Source organism: Canis aureus, chromosome 5 (assembly GCF_053574225.1).
Source record: "Canis aureus isolate CA01 chromosome 5, VMU_Caureus_v.1.0, whole genome shotgun sequence".
Classification (NCBI taxonomy): domain Eukaryota; kingdom Metazoa; phylum Chordata; class Mammalia; order Carnivora; family Canidae; genus Canis; species Canis aureus.
Window position 1 is genome coordinate 74,099,597 of NC_135615.1, and position 18,628 is coordinate 74,118,224.

Below are 18,628 nucleotides of genomic sequence, written 5' to 3' on the forward strand. Positions count from 1 at the left end.
GAGGGTTTGAGGCCAGTGGACACACTCTGAAACCTGGTTTGCCATAGGCGGCGCTAAACCGCTGAGCCACCCGGGCTGCCCACTAGCTGGGTTTCTCCTAATGATATCATTTGCTAGATATTCGCCAGGGCCTATCACTTAATCTCTCTGTGCCTTTGTTTCCTTGAACACGGAGATGGAATAACAATAGTACCCACATCATGGGGTTGTTTTGAGGGTTAAATGAGTTAATACACCTGACGTGGCACAAAGTAAGTGTTCAAGAAGTGCACAGTTATTTTCAGTTCACTGAATTACGAAGAGAAATAAAGAAATAGGCAAGGGAAATAAACCACTTCACCCAGCGCCTCCTATATGCTGAGCTCTTTGCATGCATTATCTCCTTGAATCCTGAGGACATCCCAGGAAGTAGGGTTATCATTACCACCACCTCCAGGTTACACTTAAGGTGACTTTGCAGTGAGATGAGTGAGCGCTCGAGGCCACTCCCAGCTAGGAAGCAGCAGAACCAGGATATGAACCCAAGTTTCCAAAACTGGGGCTTGAAGTCTTTTTGTAAATTTTAAAGTGTCACAATGAGTGTTATTTAACCCTGCCTAGTTCCTTATTTCTGTCAATGACATAATCCAAGAGCTGGAAAGAACCTCAAAGAGCCTATAACAGCCCCTGGCACGTAGCAGACCCTCGGTAATTGTCCCTTCAGTGCCTGCCTCTCTTCTGACCCCTTCAATTTACAACTGAGAAAGCAGGCCAAGAGAGGTTAGGGGATCTGGCCAAGGTCACACAGCCAGCGAGTGGCAGAGGCCGGGAAACTCCATTTGGAGAGCCTTTGCAGACTCTTCCTGCCCCCTTACCCCTTCGTGGCCAGTCACTAGGTCTTGTCAAGATCTTGCTCCATTTTTCACTCTCCTCCCAATGCCTTAACCCGGGCCACGCAGCTAGCACCAAACAGCTTCCCCTGAAGACTCCCTGTCTCTAGCCCCTCTGCCTTCCAACCCCCTTACACACACCACATTTCTCTAAAAAACCTACAGCCCTTTACCGGCCTCCTCTAACACATCAGATAAAGGACAACTTCCTGTCCCGATACTTGGGCCCTGCACGAGTGGGCCCCACCTTCACTCCTGCTTTTCTGCCCCTCTGAGGTCCTACAGCCTTGGCTTCCTGCCCGTTCTGACCAAGCCCTGGCCCCTGCCTCCTCCTTGCTCCCCAGGACTCTCGAGCAGCTTCTCTGAGCACCGTTGCCACAATGCTTACACTGCTGCCTTGCACACAGCGCCTGCTCCCTGCTGGGCTGTGATGGGACTGCTGTGTGTGTACACGGGCTCTCCACCTCGACTGCATGGCCCAAGAGGGCAGGGACAGTGGAATAAGCAGGCAGTCCCAGGCCTATGAACCATGAAGGAGCAGGCAAAGAGGAGAGAATATGCGCTTTGGACTCAGGCAGGCCTAGAGTTCAAATCCTGACCCTTCCATTCATGAGCCAGTGCCGTCAGGGAAGTTACTTAACATCTGTGAGCCTGTTTTTGCATCTGAAAAAGCAGACAAATAGCAACTGCGTAGAAGGCTCATAGAAGGATCAGAAATAATACCAGGAAGGGATTTTGCACTCGGTGAGTACATCTCAGGGTGGTCACAAGGCAGACTCTCTGGAGTCTGCAACACTAGGTTTGAATCATCATTTTGCTACCCACTTACTACCGGAGAAAGTCCCTTCACCTCCCGGAGCCTCGGTTTCCTCATCCGTAAAATGGAGAGAAGACAGTCTCAGTCTGAAGGGACTGTGGGGAGCGCTCAATAAGATGCAGACACCCCCAAGCATGGTGCTAGATTCATGGGAGCCTCAGTCCTGATACACAGTTCATGTTGGGACACACCAGCATGCAGAATTCTCTAGCTCTTTCCAAAACTCTTGCTGCTACTCCAAATCCAACCTGTAACCCTACCCCATGGGCCCCAGGTCCAGCTCCTGTCCCTGCCCACAGTTGTCTTCCAGGCTTGGACACAGGCTTTAGAGCCAGACAGACATGTGGCCCAACCGCAACTAGCTATGTGATATGGGTCAAGTGGCTTCACTTTTCTGTGCCCTCATCTGCTAAAAAAGAAAATGGGACATAATCTAACTTGCCTCTGAGTGTTGTTAAGGAAGATGAAGGGAGAACTCAGCAAGTGAGCTTAGCAAAACATCTAGCGCCTGGCAAGAGCTTAATAAACACTAGCCATTATTATTATTGTTCTAGGAAAAACTATACTCCAAACAACTTATTTACCAAACTTCAGAACACAATTCATCCAAGAGTGAAGGAGAGCCACAGACCCACTTCAGGAAAGAGGAGGAGAAAAGTTCTAGAATCCTCACTGGATTCCCATAGGCCCTCCCCTAGGCAGGGAGGGGACTCCTACCAGTACACTGTGGCCTCGGTGGCCAGGCTTCCTCCTAGAACTCTGAGAAAGAGGAAGTAAAGCTCTGCACACCCAACTTCCTTGGGCTGCCAAGAGCCAGGGGTGGGGGAGAGAAAGTGTCACACTGGAGCAAGGGAGCCACCCAGATGCTGAATTGAAGTCATCAATCCCCAGGCCCTAAATAAGATGGGTCAAAGGAGGCTTTCCAGGGATGCCACTGTGGAGACTGGACCCCACGCGGGAGGAAGGCAAGCAGCTGTTCTGCTGTTTATTCTCAGGCCAGACCATGGTGACCAATCACTGCCCTGGACTCCGCCTCAGAATCCTCCTCAACACACGCCTGCCAGCAGGGGGTACCAGTGGTAGCTTATGGAGCAAGTCCATTTGCTGCCATTCCTGACCACAAGGCTCAGCCTCTTAAGCTTCAACAGAGAAAAACAATTTTTGAAGTGTACTGATATTCCCTGTCTCACTCGATGCACCAAAAATGCTCTGGGCTGGGCAAGGGGGTAGGTACCCACATTTTACAGATGAGGAAACAGACTTCATTTCAATAGTATAAGGCAGGGCTGAAATTAGAACTCTTGTCTTCCAAACATTCTCTCAGACATCACCAACCACTATGTCGAGATATTGTACAAGGCCTGGGGGTGGCAGGTGAGGGGAGAAGAGGCAAGTACGTACAGGTAAGTCAAATATGTTTCCTTTAAAAAAAAATTCAAAGGGGCTCCTGGTTGGCTTAGTCAGTACAACATGCAACTCCTGATCTCGGGGTTGTAAGTTTCAGCCCCACACCGGGCTTAGAGATTACTTAAAATAAAATAAAATCTTGGGGGCAGCCCGGGTGGCTCAGCGGTTTAGTGCCGCCTTTGGCCCGGGGAGTGATCCTGGAGACCTGGAATCGAGTCCCGCATCAGGCTCCCTGCATGGAGCCTGCTTCTCCCTCTGCCTGTGTCTCTGCCTCTCTCTCTCTCTGTGTCTCTCATGAATGAATAAATAAATCTTTAAATAAATAAAAACAAATTAAATATAAAAATTAGGGAAAAAAGGGGGGTCGCCTTGCTGGCTCAGTCAGTAGACTGTCAGACTCATGAGTTCAAGCCTTATGTTGGGCCTAGTGTCTACTTCATTTTTTTTTTATTATTTTTTTCCTAGTGCTTAAAACAGAAAACCACATTTGCTTTGTTCATCCAGTTCAGAAAATATTTTTTGGAAAAAGAAGGAAGTGGGACACCTGGGTGGCTTAGCGGTTGAGCATCTGCCTTTGGCTCAGGGTGTGATCCTGGAGACCCGGGATCGAGTCCCACATCGGGCTCCCTGCACGAAGCCTGCTTCTTCCTCTGCCTGTGTCTCTGCCTCTCTCTCTCTGTTTCTCATGAATACATAAATAAAAACTTAAAAAAAAAAAAAAAAAAAAAAGAAGGAAGGAAGAGAGAGTAGTAAGATACTTTATTCCTGCCCTAAGGAAACCTAAGATCTACTCCAAGGCTCCTGGGTTTTCCTCTAAGAAGTAAAAAGGCCTGTTCATGCCAGTAAGACCTTCCTGTTGCCTTGCAGATGGGACTCTCCAACCCCTGGCGATGTGGTCATGGAGGGTGGGGGGGGAGGCTCCTTCTCACTGAATATCTGTGAGAAGCAAATGATTCTCCCCACACTTTCCCCCTCCCCCAGGGTGTGCTATGGGCGTCTCTGCCCCAACCAGGGCTCAAGGCCCACAGCCCACGAAAGGCAAGCCAGGTGGTGGGGTGTCTATGACCAAAGCCCAGGGGCTAGCACGGAAGTCCTTGAGGGTGGGGGTGGGCCATTGAGCCGGCTTTAGTGAGCGCAGGTGGGGGTCTCCACCCCCCTTGCTGGGTCCTGACTGTTGGCCTTGGCCTTCCGTTGCCCCCACCTGTGGAGGAAACAGCTGCAGGGCTGTGGTCTCCCTTGCTTCGAGGTCAGCTCAAGGTCACTGCAGGGCCCAGGCCGCACACACTGGGTCACTGTAATCCCCACCTGACCCTTTCTGTCCATTCCAGGGGTTTATGGAGCACCCACTGCATCACAGCAGAGGGACAGACCAGAGGACACAGGAAGAGCGTGGCCTGAGGGCAGAGCAAGCGGTGAGGTGGCTAATTATGCGGTCGTATAGGAGGCACTGAGTCAGGTATGGGGCCTCCAGGGCCAGCCTGATCTCATTTTGAAACCTGGCCTGGACACCTGTTAGCTTGTGACTTTGAGGAAGCTGCCTAACCTCTCTGAGCCTCAGTTCCTCCCTGGGTAACGATCGTATGGAACTTGTAAGATACTGATGCGAGTGAGAGATGCAAAGGCCTAACCCATAGCTGGTGGGTTAATGGTATTACTGGTGTCCATACTCGACACTGGGGGAGGCGGAATTCAACAAAAGGTGGGGCAGCAATTAAGCTGGGTCAGGAGGAACGGCCCACCGGGCTCACCAGGAAGGAGGGCACCCGGAAGAGGCGGTGGGGGGGTGAACGGAGCAAAGGCACAAGCAAGTCCCCATCACCATCACCTGGCAGGGCTGGGGACCCCAGGGTTGCCTGCACAGGCAAGCGCTCCTCCAAGGGCAAACGTTCAGGAAGGTGGAAGACGATCCGTCTCCTGGCCACAACACTAAGTAACACTGACTCACGGAATGAGAAAGTTAGTCCCTTTTCAATTTTCTTTCAAGCCTTTGACTTGAGGGGAAAACTCTCGACTTCTAAGACCTAATAGCTGTGATCAGTCCTCAGGGCGGCTAAGGTCTGCAGGAAACCATAAACAGCAAGAATTTTGTCACATTGTTATGTTTTGTTTTCATGATTACCTTCTATTTTGAGTAAGAGGCTTTCTGCTGGCACCTGTGATAAAATTTTTCCTTGTAAGACACATTTAAAAACTAGTCACTTGGGCAGCCTGGGTGGCTCAGCGGTTTAGTGCCGCCTTCAGCCCAGGGCATGATCCTGGGGACCTGGGATCAAGTCCCACATCAAGCTCCCTGCATGGAGCCTGCCTCTCCCTCTGCCTGTGTCTCTGTGTCTCTTGTGAATACATAAATAAAATCTTAAAAAACAAAAAACAGTCTCTCAGGGCAGCCCGGGAGGCTCAGTGGTTTAGCGCTGCCTTCAGCCCAGGGCCTGATCCTGGGGTCCCGGGATCAAGTCCCGTCGGGCTCCCTGCATGGGGCCTGCTTCTCCCTCTGCCTGTGTCTCTGCCTCTCTCTCTGTCTCTCATGAATAAATAAATAAAATCTTTAAAAAAAGAACAACAACTAGTCACTTAGAGGAAAATACCAGGAAATGAAGGTAGAAGGTGAGATGCAGAAAGGGTAAAAATCATCAAGGCTGTACTCAAATGACTGATTTTCAGGAAATGCTGCTGAGGTCACGAGGGAGTCAACCAAATTCTAAGCCAGGGAGGGCTGAGGCCAAATCCGGGTCTTGGAGAGACAACTATGCTTGAAGGGAGAAGCCAGGTGTTGGGGCCGGGTCAGCAGAGCCAATCCAGGTAGCAGATAAGGCAGATCTGCAGAAGGACTGGAGGGGAGTCACTGGGCATAGATAGGCTGCCATTTGTGACCTGCTGGGTGGTGGCGAGGGAGAGGCAGCCTATATATTGGTTCTGTGAGCAGTAAATGTGTCTAGGTCAGTGTCTGTTGCTCAGATTGGGATGTTTCCATCAGCTCCCATCAGACTGGGAGCCTCTTGGGGGGCAATGTTGCCACCTCCTCCCTCTTCCCCAATTTCTCAGAGGGCCTGGACCCTGTATGGCTGGCCCAGTAGGGTGACCCAGCTGCATGGCTCGCCAGTTGACAAATCAAGAGCTCAGACCAGGGTGGCCAACCGCCCTGGTTAGCCTATGACTGAGGGGTTTCCCAGGACATGAGACTGGAAGGAGCTGGTCAGCCTACCTCAGATGGTCCTTGCAGGGCAGCAGCCTTGGGTTAGAACCTACTGGGCTGGAGTTGCTGGCCTATGGAGCCAAAGGGAGAAGCCTACAGGCTGCAGGGGCCCCGGGCCGCAATAATCATCAGTTCATGTTTATACGAACAGCACCATCCACCTCAAAGCTGGTCCCCAACCTTCTTGAAAAGGCTCAGTGACCTTAGTCCTTTTCAAGAAGATATATTTCACCCTGATTAGAAACCTCCTGGCCCCACCCTCAATCTGGCTCCTGTTCAAGTTTCAGAGTTCAAAGGCCTCAAAGATGTCACTTGCCAGGCTGCCGGCTGTTCTCAAAGCAAAGTCTCTGACGCTGACATTTAGGGTCCCAAGTGTCTAATTCCACCCCATTCTCCAACCAGAAGTTCTCTCATTCTCTGGAGCACTCCTCCTGTTCCAGCCAATATGGCCTGTGCAGGGTTCCATGCCTGTCCTCGCTCCTTCCCGCTCTGTCCTGTCCTCTTCTCTTCCATCTGCCTGGAGGGCTCCCTTCACACATCTTCCTGTGCTTGAACTCCACCCCAACTTTAAACTTGGGCTCAAGGCATCTCTCCAGGAAGCCTCTCCATATGCCCCAGGCAGAAGATACTCCTGGTTTCTCTGATCTTCTTCCAAAGCCTAACTATACCTGTGACAGCTGGCCAGGCTTTCTACCTTGCACTGAGCTAGCCTGGAAATCGCCAGAAGGCAGGGTCCACAACAGATTTGTTTTTGGCCTCCCACCTCCTGCCCCCGTACTCAGGAGTCAGTATATAGAATTAACACCTAAATGATTAAACCCACAATGCCTGATTGGGAGAAGCTGCAACTGCCTCTCCATGAGTCACCTGGGGACATCAAGGAAGGCGTCTCGAGAAGCTCACTCACTCAGCCAACATCTCTGGACCCCTAAGCGGTAGACTAGGTGAATAAGACCCTCACTGCCCAGGAGAGAGGCTGCTGGGCCTGCCCAACATTTTTGTAATGATCACCATGTAGCACAGGGCCAAGAAGAGAAGGAAGGACAAGAAGCTCATGGAAGGTGTGGCCCAACTAGGATCATGAAAGCTTCTCAGAATATGGAATACCTGGGTCAAGACATAAGAATGAAGACAGTGTGGCCACCGAAGACTGAAGATGTGTCCCTGTGGCCATCTCAGAAGACAAAGCAAAGGGTGTGGGAGTCAAGGCCCACAGTCCATCTCTGTGCCTCCATTCCCTGGCCGTGTGCTCACCTGCTGCAGTTTCTGCATCAGCACAGCAGGACTACTGGGAGGATTTGTGTGGATAATGGATGGGAAGTGTTCAGGACATAGTCAAGCGCTCCCCAAACATGGGGGATTATAGTTGTCATTATTACCCACACAGCTCACGGGAGCCCAGAGGATTCCAGGCAGCCAGCTCTCCAAGCTCAGGCTGAGCTGGACTATAATCCTGTCCCACAATTAGCTCCAACCCGGAGGGAGGAGAAACGGGCTGCCACTGAGCCTCCCTGTTGCCAGGTGGACTGCCCGGGTCAGGCTGCAGGATTCTGAAGGAGCAAAGTCAGGTCTAAGAGGCTGAGTGGTGAGCGGCCGGGGGGGTTCAAGAGGGAAGGAAGTTGGATGTAGGCAGAGGAAGACAGCAACTGAGGGTGTGGCTGAGGACAGGCCTAGGCAGAGGAATGAGAAGATAAACAAAGAGCAAGAGAACATTCTCCCTCTTCCTGCCCACCCTCCTGAGTTGTTCCAGAGAACCAGTGACATAGCTTCCAGGGATGGATGCAGTGGGCTCCAACATTTACAGGCCCCGGGGGCTCTTCAGGGCCAGTTAGATGTTTAAAAGAGTATCTGAAAGCCACTCCGTTAGGGGAAGGAACCAACCATGCACCGGAAACCCTTGAGGTGTGCAAATAGCCACGTCACTTCTCCCCAGGAAGGAGGTGGGGTGGAGCAAGCTGAGATTAAGGCCCTGGCCCCAGCACCCAGGCTCCCAGGGGGACACACAGCCATCTGGGAGAAATCGAGGGCTGTCTGCAGTGCCTGGGAGCACAGGTTCTTTATAGCCACACCGGCCTTCCTGCTATTCCTTAAACATTACCAGCTTGTTCACCACTCCAGGCTTTTGCCTGTACTGTTTCCAGACTACACAGTACTGGCTCCATCATACCATTCAGGGCTCCTCTCAAGTACCACCTCCTCCTAGAAGCTTTCCCAGATCACCTACTCTAAACTAGTTCACTCCCTACAACCTACTGTGCTCTTCCTCCACATACCCACACAGCTCAATCCCTCATCTTTTCAAATCTTTGCTTCTTTGTTCAGAAGTCACTCCTTCACAGTCTTCTCTGATCACTGTCCCCCCAGCTCTCATCCTTCCTCCATGCTTTCCTCTTTGACGTCCCAGATGTTTAATTGTTTTTAAAATATTTTATTTATTTATGCATGAGAGACAGAGAGACAGACAGAGAGAGAGAGAGAGAGAGAAATAGAGAGAGAGAGAGAGGCAGAGACACAGGCAGAGGGAGAAGCAGGCTCTATGCAGGGAGCCCGACATGGGACTCGATCCTGGGTCTCCAGGATCCCAACCTGTGCTGAAGGGTTCACTAAACCGCTGAGCCACTGGGGCTGCCCCACCAGATGTTTAATTGTTAACTGTCCTTCTCCTCCTGCTGGAATGTCAGCTCCGAGAGGGCAGGGGATTATTGTCATATTTGTTCACTACTGTATTGTCAGCATTTAGAAAAGTGCTTGGCACATGATAGGGGTTCAACCAATGTTTGATGAGAAAATGAGTAAGTACAGGAATGTTTAAGAGCAGAGACTCTGGTCAGACTGTATGACATCTCATCCCAGCTCTTCCACTTACTGTGTGATCTTGGACCATATACTTGACTCCTCTGAGACTCGATTTAATCAGTAAAAGGAGAATAACAATAGAGTCTGTCTTATAGGATTACTGGAGGATTAAATAAGATCATGCATGTAAAGAGGTAAAAACCCCGCCTGGCCCACAATGAGCAGTTGGGGCTAAGCTGGCAGCCATCACAGCCTTCATTTGCTAGCATCTCTTGCTTGCTTATTTGCTCACTTGTTTATCACATGTTTCTGCTCTGGTGTCAGCTCCAGCCTGCCTTACTTACTACCATGCCCTCAGTTTCTGGCAAGGTGTGGGAAGAGAAAATCAGGCCTCCTCTCAAATCAAGGAGTGTGGAACTGGGAGACACAGCTCCAGCTGCAGTAGGAGCCTCACCAATCTGCTTCTCCAGGGCGGCTGCCTCACAGACGGTGGCCCGGGGCAGGATCCCAGGGTCGGTGAAACTTGTCTGCAGCAGGCAGCTCATGACGAAGAAGAAGAGGATGGCAGCGATGATGGGGATGGCGAGAGTCAGCTGGCGGGCCAGGAAGGGACAGCTAGAGAGAGAGAAAGAGAGAGGGGGAAAGATGAGCAGACACCCAGAAGGCCCTGTGGGGCACAGGGCTACAGCACTAGGCAGGCGTCGTCAGCCCAGAAACACCACCGCATTCTCTCTAGGAGAGCCTCTCCCTGAGGAAGAGGGACAGCTCCTAGGCAGGTGCAGCCACTCCCCCAGGAGTGCCCCCAGGAGAGCAGACATCACTAATTGATCCTTGCACTTTCCCTGTGAGCCAATAGCAGCCTTAATCACAGATCCCAGCACTTTTTTTTTTTTTTTTTTTTTTTATGAGCTAAGGAGAGGGCTCTAGATCCCAGCATTCTTCACCCCTGCTCATAGCTGCAGCCTCAGAATCCTGAACACAAAGCTTCAGGCAGCCACTACCAATGAATTGGGTACTCACTTGAGTCGACCATCCATGACAATGTTCACTCATTCACTCACTCACTCCACAAATATTTAGTGAGGGCTTACATACGCCAGGCAACACCTTCACCAAACAGAGTGAATAAGAGTGTTGTTCCCCACCCACCACGAGGCTCTGGTCTAGTTGGGGAAAAAAAGATATGTATACAGAGGGGTGCCACATAGGACTGTGTGTGGTAACACAGGAAAGAGGACAACAGAACAGTCAGGATAGTCTGGCTGAAGGAGATAATGCCTAAGCTAAAATCTAAAGAATGAGTAGGGTCAGCCAGGTGAAGGGGGTTAGGGGAAAGACCATGGTCCAGGCACTGCCACGGTCATCCCAGGGCCAGCATCCCAAGTCCATGCTTTCAGGTCCCTAGTTGGTTTGGAGAAGAGTCTGTGCATAGGTTGACTCTGAGTCCCGCCCACAGGATTAACCGCTGTCCTCTGCTGCCTTCCCTCCCAGAGCTAGAGTGGCACCTGATGGGGTAAGGAGCTGCTACTTGGGAAATGATAGGCTGCTGGTAGGCCAGAATCGGCCAAGGAGCTGGCACAGTTACAGAAAGCAAACCTGTGGACATCTACACACTGTTTCCAGAGCTTCGACTGCCAGAGGCTCTGGCCTCCGAGAGGCCCTTCCCTTGAAGAGCAGAAACTGCCAAGATCAAGAGCTTCAAATGAACCACACACTCTGCTCCAAACACCTCAGTGGTTCCTGGGTCCGAGCCTCAACAAAGCTGGGCCCTCTGTGTCCCTCACAGGACAATCAATCAGATCATGTATAACCAGACTCTGGGGGATGGAGACTTGAAGTCTGAGACTCATGGAGCCCTCAGACACACTAAGTCCTAGCTCCCTGATTTTACAGAGGCGGACTCTGAGGCCCCACCCAAGGTCACCTAGCCAGCCGACGACAGGACCGGGGCCTCTGGGCCCTTAGCAAATACTCCTTACATTCATTCAACAAATATTTACTATATTGAGTGCCTATTACACACCAGGCCCTGTTCTAGGCACTGAAGACACAACAGTAAGAATGAAGTCCTGCCCTGGTGAAGAGACAGGCAACAAACTAGCAGAAAATATGCACATAGTATGTTCAGATGGTGGCAAGTGCTTCCAGAGAGCAAGTAGTCAGAGAAGAGGGACAGAAGGGGGGGGAGTGGTTTGGTATGTTATAGGGACACTCAGGGAAGGAGGGAAGAGTGAGGGAGTGAACCATGAGACTACCTGAACGAAGGGTATTCCAATCTGTGCAAAGGCCCTGAGGCAGGAATGTGCAAGGAGGCCAATGTGCCTGGAGGAGGATGCATGGGGAGGTGGGGGGAAGTGGAAGGAGATGGACACAGAGGAAGCCCATTATCAGGGCTCTGGCTCTTATTCGGGAGAGCCAGGGAGGATCCCAGAGGGGACAGGGATCTGACTTAGAATTAAAGGGGCACTTTGGCCTCTGTGTGGGGTGGGAAGTGGGGCAGAAGCCACCCTGCTGACAGCCCTGTGCAATAATCCATGAAACCAAACAATGAAGCAAAACCATTCTCAGCAAGAAAAGCCCTAGAGAGCCAATCTATGGTTCCCCAGAACAATGGGAGAGTGTGAGCTCGCTCACTCTCCAGCCTTCCCCAGCGCTGGCCGCTACTGAGGTTTCACCCCAGTTCAGACCCAGGGCTACGCTCAGCCCAAACCCAAACCCTCTTGCCAACCCCACCAGCCCAAGTGAGGAAGGGCACAGACAAAGCGAGATGATTCACACACCCTCCCCAAGCCCAGAAGTCCTCCTCTCTCCCTTCTCTGGGGGACAAATCTGGCACTGGTCAAGATACCCCCACAGCCCAGGGGAGATACTGCTTTTGAATGGACTGAACCCCACGCTACATGGTTGCGGGGGTCAACTTCCTCTTGCCCGGGGTGCAGCCCTAGAGGTACTGGAAAAGAAACTTTCAAAACACTCATGTGGGTCAGCCCAGCGAGATGGATCTGAAACTCTGCCCAGGGAACATGCTGGAGGCTGGGGGCTACCCAGAGCTTCTGCTTGTCATATTATCCTGGATCTTTTTATCCATCCTGACTCAGAAAGGAAGGGGGAAAGGGAGAAGCTAATTTGTACAAAGTCCTCACCTTACTTCAAGGGGAAACCCAAGGTTGCAGATACATGATCTGGCAGCTGGAAAGGGTCCCTGGGGGTGGTGTCTCTGTGGCAGCCTTAGCATGGCCACAGGCCCTTAGCAAGTGCTTTATGGTGAAGACAAGAGCTAAAAGCAGCATCCAGCATCCAGGGCTTGTTCCTGGCTAAAAGCTTACATACATAACCTTGTGCCACCATCACGACAACCTATTATAAACCCCATTTTATAGATGAGAGCACTGGGGCTCCAAGGTGAAGGGACCGGCCCCAAGGTCACGCAGTATGGCAGCGGTGCGTGGTGCACCTGGCATGGGAAGCAGGTCTGCTGGCTCCAGAGATGGAATCATTCACCACATTGGCCAGTTAAGGAAGACCACAAAGAATGGGGAGAACCAGGAGGGGAAGTGAGAGCGTGTGTGCAAAGAATCACACAGCAGATGGCTCAAGCTACAGACCAAGTTTTCCAAGTTGGAAAACTTCCGATACAAAAACGTGACCCTGGGAAATGACAGGCATCCCCCACCCCCGCAAACCAGAAAACGGAGATACTGTGTGGGCCAATCCTGTGTCACTGGGGATCAAAAGCTCACGGGGGCAAATACGACCTGCCCCACCAAAGCACTCTGGACTCTCTGGAAAAATAACAAGGCGCTGCAGCTGTTCCTGCCACGGGACAGGCCAGAGGTATGCTCCAGAATGTTGAGAAGGCAAAGAAAACCCGGAGGTCAGAGGTTGGGGGGGGGGGGGGGCAGGGGCTTGGCAGAGTCTGAGGGAAGGCTGGGAAGTGTTAGGGAAGTTAAGGAAGGTGCTGGAGAGGGACTGGAGGCCTTAGAGGCCCAAAGCTGTTTGGGAAGATTACCTGAGGGTCTGGAGGGAGAAAGACTGAGGGGAAAGGAAGGCGGAAGGCTCTGAGAGTAGAGGGATAACAGGGGGCCCCAGAAGGGGCCCTGGGGGGACCAGAAGGCAGCTAGGAGATTTGTGATGGGGAGTATAAAGCCAAAGGACCCGGAAGAAATTCAGAAGTTGTCTGGAAGAGAGAAAGAGCAAAGATGCCTTGGGTGGGAAAGAGGCTGGGGGAAAGATGGTCCTGGGGAGAGGTGAGGGCAAGGAGGTCCCGGAGGCTCGAGCCAGGTTCCCAGAGGGCCCAGAGGATGGGAGGATGTAGAGGGACAAGGGAGGGTGGTGCTCCTGGCAGAGGTTGGCAAAGGCAGGGTGCCAGGGAAAGGCAGGGAGGGATGGGGGGCGGGCCGCAGAGGATGGGGTGATGGGTCCCCGTATGGATGGGGCATCCAGATGGCGAGGGAGGATGGAGATTGGGGAAATGTCGGGGTGGGGGGGTGCGGTGCTAGGTGGAGAGGGCCGAGAGGGCAGATGAGACACATGCAAGGGGACTGGGAAGGCCTCGGGGCAGATCCTGAGCAGAGGGCGGAGGACGCAGGCCAGGGAGGAGCAGGGAGGGGAGGATGCCTGGCAGGTGCAGAGAAGGGTGGAGCGCCCGGGGTCGCGGGAGAAGGCGGGGGGCCCAGAGGGAGACCAGAGGCGCTGAAGAGCCCACCCAGGATCCGGGCAGGTGGGGTGCGCGGCCAGGGCCGGAGGGGGCCGGAGGGGCAGGGGCGCCCGAGGGGGCGGGGCCGGGGGCGCCGCCGGACTCACTCGAAGACGAAGAAGAGGACGGTGGTGGTGAGGATGAGCAGCAACGTGAGTGCGAAGACGCCGCCGTGGCCGGCCAGCATAAGGCGGCCGCCGCAGTAGAAGCGGTTGCGGCCCGGGAACACCTCCCACTTGCGCCGCGGGCGGCGGCCGAGGCTCCCGCTGCCGCTGCCACTGCTGCTCCAGCGCGGCGCGGCGGCGGGCGGCGGGGGCCCGGGGCCCGGGCCGGGGGGCGCGGCGGGGCCGGGACGGCGCGCCCCAGGGGAGGCGGGCGGCGGGGCGGCCCCGGGGCTGATCTGCTGGTACTCGCAGTCCTTCATGCGGCCGGCCGCGGGCCTCGGCTCGGCGCCCCGCGAGCCGGCCGGGCCGCACCGGGACCGGGGCCGAGCAACGGAGGAGGCAGCGGCGGCGGCGGCGGCGCGCGGCGCTCGCTCGCTGGGGGCGGCCCCGCCGCCGCCCCGCCCCGCCCCCGCCCGGCGCGGCCTCCCGCCGCAGCGCCCCCTCCGCCTGGGCCCGGGATGGCGCTCGAGCCCCGCCGCGGGGTCCCGGCCGGTCCCTGCCCACCCTGAGCCCCGGCGGTCCCCTCTGCACGACGACGCGGCGGCAGATGCGCGCTCCCGGGAGCTTTCTGTTGTTTTGCAAGGAAACCATTTGTGGGGCGTCCCCTGCGTGCCGGGCACCTTGCCGAGCGCCCAGATTCGAGTGGTGCACTTCTTGATTTACTTCTGACAATCTGTAATTCCAGGGCTGCCAGGCTTCAGCCATCTCTGAGGACTGACTGGATAGGTATTTGGGGCGAGGGGGTGGGGGTGGGGATACAATCTGTTGTGAACCCGAGGGGCCTGTTAGCTACTGTCTTGAAGTTCAAAGTGCCCAGTGGATATGTGTGGCACATCTCTGGCCTCCCTCCCAGCTCTGTGATCTGGACCCAAACCAAGGGTTGTTTAGGTATCAGGGTTGATGTAGGGTTGATGCCACAGGGCCCCAGTATTTTTCAAGAATTTTAGGTGTATTCATTTTCCAAATTGCTGTGATTCAAATTATCACAAATTTAGTGGCTTAAAACAACATACATTATCTGAGGTTCAGGTCAGGAGCCTCAGCCCTATCAGCTGAATCTTTTGCTCCAGGTCTCAGAAGGCTATAATCAAGGTTATCAGCAAGGCTGCATCCTCACCCAGAGACTCAACTGGGGAAGAATCCACATGCAAGCGCCTTCAGGTTTTCTTGGCAGAACTTATTTCCTTTGGACTGTATGGCTCAAGGCCTGGGGTTTTTGATGGCTGTCAGCTGGTTCCAGAGGCATCCGCAGCTCCTGGGGGTTATGTCATGTGGGCTTCTACAACATGGCTGTTTACTCACTCCATCAGGCCCACAAGGAGAGTCTCTAGCTCCAGTGTGCTAAGACAGAGTTTCACATAATGTAACTTACTATGTATGTAGTGGGAGAGATATCCCATCAGTTTTGCCATGTTCTATAGGCTAGAAGAAAGTCAGAGGTCCACTTGAACTCAAAACGAGGATCACACTTTTATGTGAAAACCAGGAGGCAGGAGTCACTGGGTGTTACCTTAGGTTCTGTCCACCGCACGGGGGTTACTGGAAAACCTAAGGAAAAGTATAGGAAAAGAGAGAGCTAGAAACTAGGAGAGAGTAAGAAACAAAAATCAAAATACAGAATGCAGGGAGGCCTGGGTGGCTCAGTCCATTGAGCATCTGATTCTTGGTTTCAGCTTAGGTCAGTATCTCAGGGTCATGAGATCAAGCCCCAGCTCAGGCTCCAAGCTCAGCATGGAGTCTGCTTGGGATTCTTTCTTTTCCTCTGCCCCTCCCCACTGTGTGCACTCTCTCTTGCTCTCTAAGATTAATCAATCTTTAAAAAAATACATAATGCACCTCAGTGGGAAAAAAAAATACATAATACAGAGGGATAGAAAGGTAACAACAGTGACCTCAAGGATCACTAATTGTTACACATGCCAGAAGCTGCCTAGCCATGCCCTTGATGCCAAAGATTCGGGGTTTGATGAGCCCCACTTTGGAGTGCACACCTACAAACACTCTCTCTCAAATAAATAAATCTTTAAAAATAAATAAATAAATAAATAAAAAGCAAAACTAAAATGCCAATAACAGACACAGCATTCCATTTGACTACCTCCTCACTCTAGCGTCAGGTTTATCTTTTTCTCTTATTTAAATAGTAGCTGCAACTTCCATGTCACCTATTCATTTCTTTTAACAATTTAACCTCTGTCTACATCACTCCCCTAAAACTTCTATCTTGGGGCACCTGGCTGGTTCAGTCGGAAGAGCATGCAACTCTTGGTCTTAGGGTTTAACTTCAAGCCCCACATTGGGTGTAAAGATTACTTAAAAATAAAATCTTAAAAAAACCCAAAACCTTTCTATCTTAAATGTCACTAGTGACCCATCTAGTGTGACATAAACTACTCATTCTCACCAACACCCACAGTTCCCAGAGAAGAGAGAAGAGAGAAGCCTCTCTTCCAGATAGGTGTGACCAAGTGACTGAATTCTGGCTAATGGGATATGAGTGGAAATGACGAGCCAGCTCATAAAACTTCCAGGGGCTGATCTTTGCTCCCTTTGCCATCTGCTCGAAGAATGGAGGAGACTGAGAGTCAAGCCAGATGTGCCCATTCCAAGTTTCAGGTCCCACTCCTTCTCAATCACCAGAAATACTTAACAAGACTGAATTCAACTGTTGTAATTCAGCAACATGCATAGTATTTTATTTGTAGCAAATAAGTCTGAGGGCTAGAAGAAATAAGAGATCCTGAAAGCTCTAGGACTCTCTGACCATGACTTAGGCTGAGAGTTTAAAGACCCAAGCAAGCTTGTCATTTTTGTGCAAGGACTCTGATGCATTCAGAAGCATTCCTGTAATACCAGGTCCCCATAGTCATCATCACTGCCATAACAGTCAAGTGCAACAACCATTTGGGCCCCCAAGGCACTTGCTTGAATTGACACGTCATCACAAATAACCACAGGTGATGATTTGATTAATCATGATACCACAGCATGCCTTGGATTAGTTGCATTGTGTTTCTCATTGGCAAAGATCTCAGCACATTGAAACTCAATGACACAACCAAACCAGATCTCTAGTCCCATCTTTTGAGGTGTATTTCCTGGGACCCCCTCCTAGTACCATTTTCTGTATCAGTCAGGATCCAGCCAATGAGACAGAAACCATACCAGTCACTGGACAGAGGGAATTTAATATAAAGAATAGTTGGAAGAGTTAACTAGGTATAAAGCTGTTAACTAACTGAAAAGGTAAAAAGACAACTCTGAGATATCATGGAGGCAGCAACAGCAGGAGGCGTCTATAACTCATAGGGCTAGGAGGACAAAGGGAAGCATTTGGAATTATGATAACTTGGACACTTAAAAGAGGGGCTCCACAGAGCTGAAACAGACCTCTTAAGTCTGGTGCTCGTGTCTTGTGTCTCTGAAAGTGGAGGAGGGACCAACAGCGCTGAGGAAGGAGTACCAGCTGGCTGATGCTGGTGTCTCTGACTGGGACACCATGATGCTCGTTCTGCAATTGTCGAAAAACTCTGCAAAGTGGATTCAGCTGCTGTTATAAGAAGGAAAGGCTGCTGCCCAGGTGAAGGAGCTTTGCTAGAGTGACCTCACAGGAAAAGGAAGCAAATGGAGGAAGGGAGCCTTTCTTCCTCTTCTGGACTTACTATCTCCCTCTAGTGGCCCTTATTGGCAGAGCCAAGCACAGAGCCCGCTGACAAAGCAGAAATGTGATTGCTGAGTCCCAGCTCCAGCATCTCATAGTAGAAAGCAGAACAGTGGATTTAGAGCTGAGAGACAGTAACTTAACAACTGGGATGGGTGCTTTTACAAAGCATTAGAAAAAAGAGGTGAACTTAGGTGAGAATTAGCTGGTTTTCAAGCAGAGATGGAAGGGAAATAAAGTCCAGAGATAACGGGTCTTTCAGAATCAGAAAAACTGCTCCTAGAAAACAAATAGTATAAGACTGAAAATGGTCTTGAAAGATGTCAACACCTGTAAGGCAAATATCAGCTGAAGAGTGTGGCCTTCTCTCTTATCATTTCACATGACTTTGGTGTAGCCATCATTACATTAAGAGTGAGATGGGAGGGGAGTGCCTGGGTGGCTCATTCAGTTAAGTGTCCAACTCTTGATTTTGGCTCAGGTTGTGATCTCAAGAGTTGTGAGGTCAAGCCCCGGGTCAGGCTCTGCACTCAGCGCGGAGTCAGCTTGAGATTCTCTCCCTCTCTCTCTGCCTCTCCCCCCACTCACTAGCACTTGTGCTCTTTCAATACATTTTTTTTTAAAAAGAGTGAGGCAAGAAGTGTCAAAGCAAATAAATACATTAGCTTGATAATTCTATCTAGGAAAGAACTTGAGAGTGGTTAGTGTCACATGCATCTGGAAGCAAACAGAGCAGAAACCTGTTGTAATAATTTTGCAGTCAGTCTGGCTAAGCCAGAATACACAGATATGTGGTCAGATATTATTCTGGATGTTTTTTTTTTTTTTTTTTTTTTTATTCTGGATGTTTCTGTGAAGGTATTTTAAAGGTGAGATTAACATTTTTAAAAATATTTTTTAAAAGATTTTATTTATTTATTCATGAGAGACACAGAGAGAGGCAGAGACATAGGCAGAGGGAGAAGCAGGATCCTCACAGGGAACCCGATGTGGGACTCCATCCCTAAACTGGGATCGTGCCCTGA

The 18,628-nt window shown here is 51.5% G+C and overlaps 1 protein-coding gene across 6 annotated transcripts in view; it reads right to left on the minus strand.

Annotated features, from left to right (window-relative positions):
* The window catches only part of ZDHHC18 (zDHHC palmitoyltransferase 18), a 71,712-nt gene that overhangs the window by 44,867 nt on the left and 8,217 nt on the right, over nt 1-18,628 (minus strand). For 5 of the 6 annotated variants that reach the window (XR_013380478.1, XR_013380479.1, XM_077898959.1 and 2 more), the window contains exons 3-5: nt 15,453-15,490; nt 15,315-15,364; nt 9,537-9,697 (exon numbers count right to left, since the gene is read on the minus strand). Coding sequence is in view for 4 of the 6 variants with exons in the window: in XM_077898959.1 (XP_077755085.1) it covers nt 9,537-9,697; nt 15,315-15,364; nt 15,453-15,490 (249 nt within the window). In the remaining 2 variants the exon portion in view is untranslated. Of the gene's footprint in view, nt 1-9,536; nt 9,698-13,885; nt 14,257-15,314; nt 15,365-15,452; nt 15,491-18,628 lie in introns of those variants that run through there. The other variant, XM_077898958.1, reaches the window with a different exon arrangement.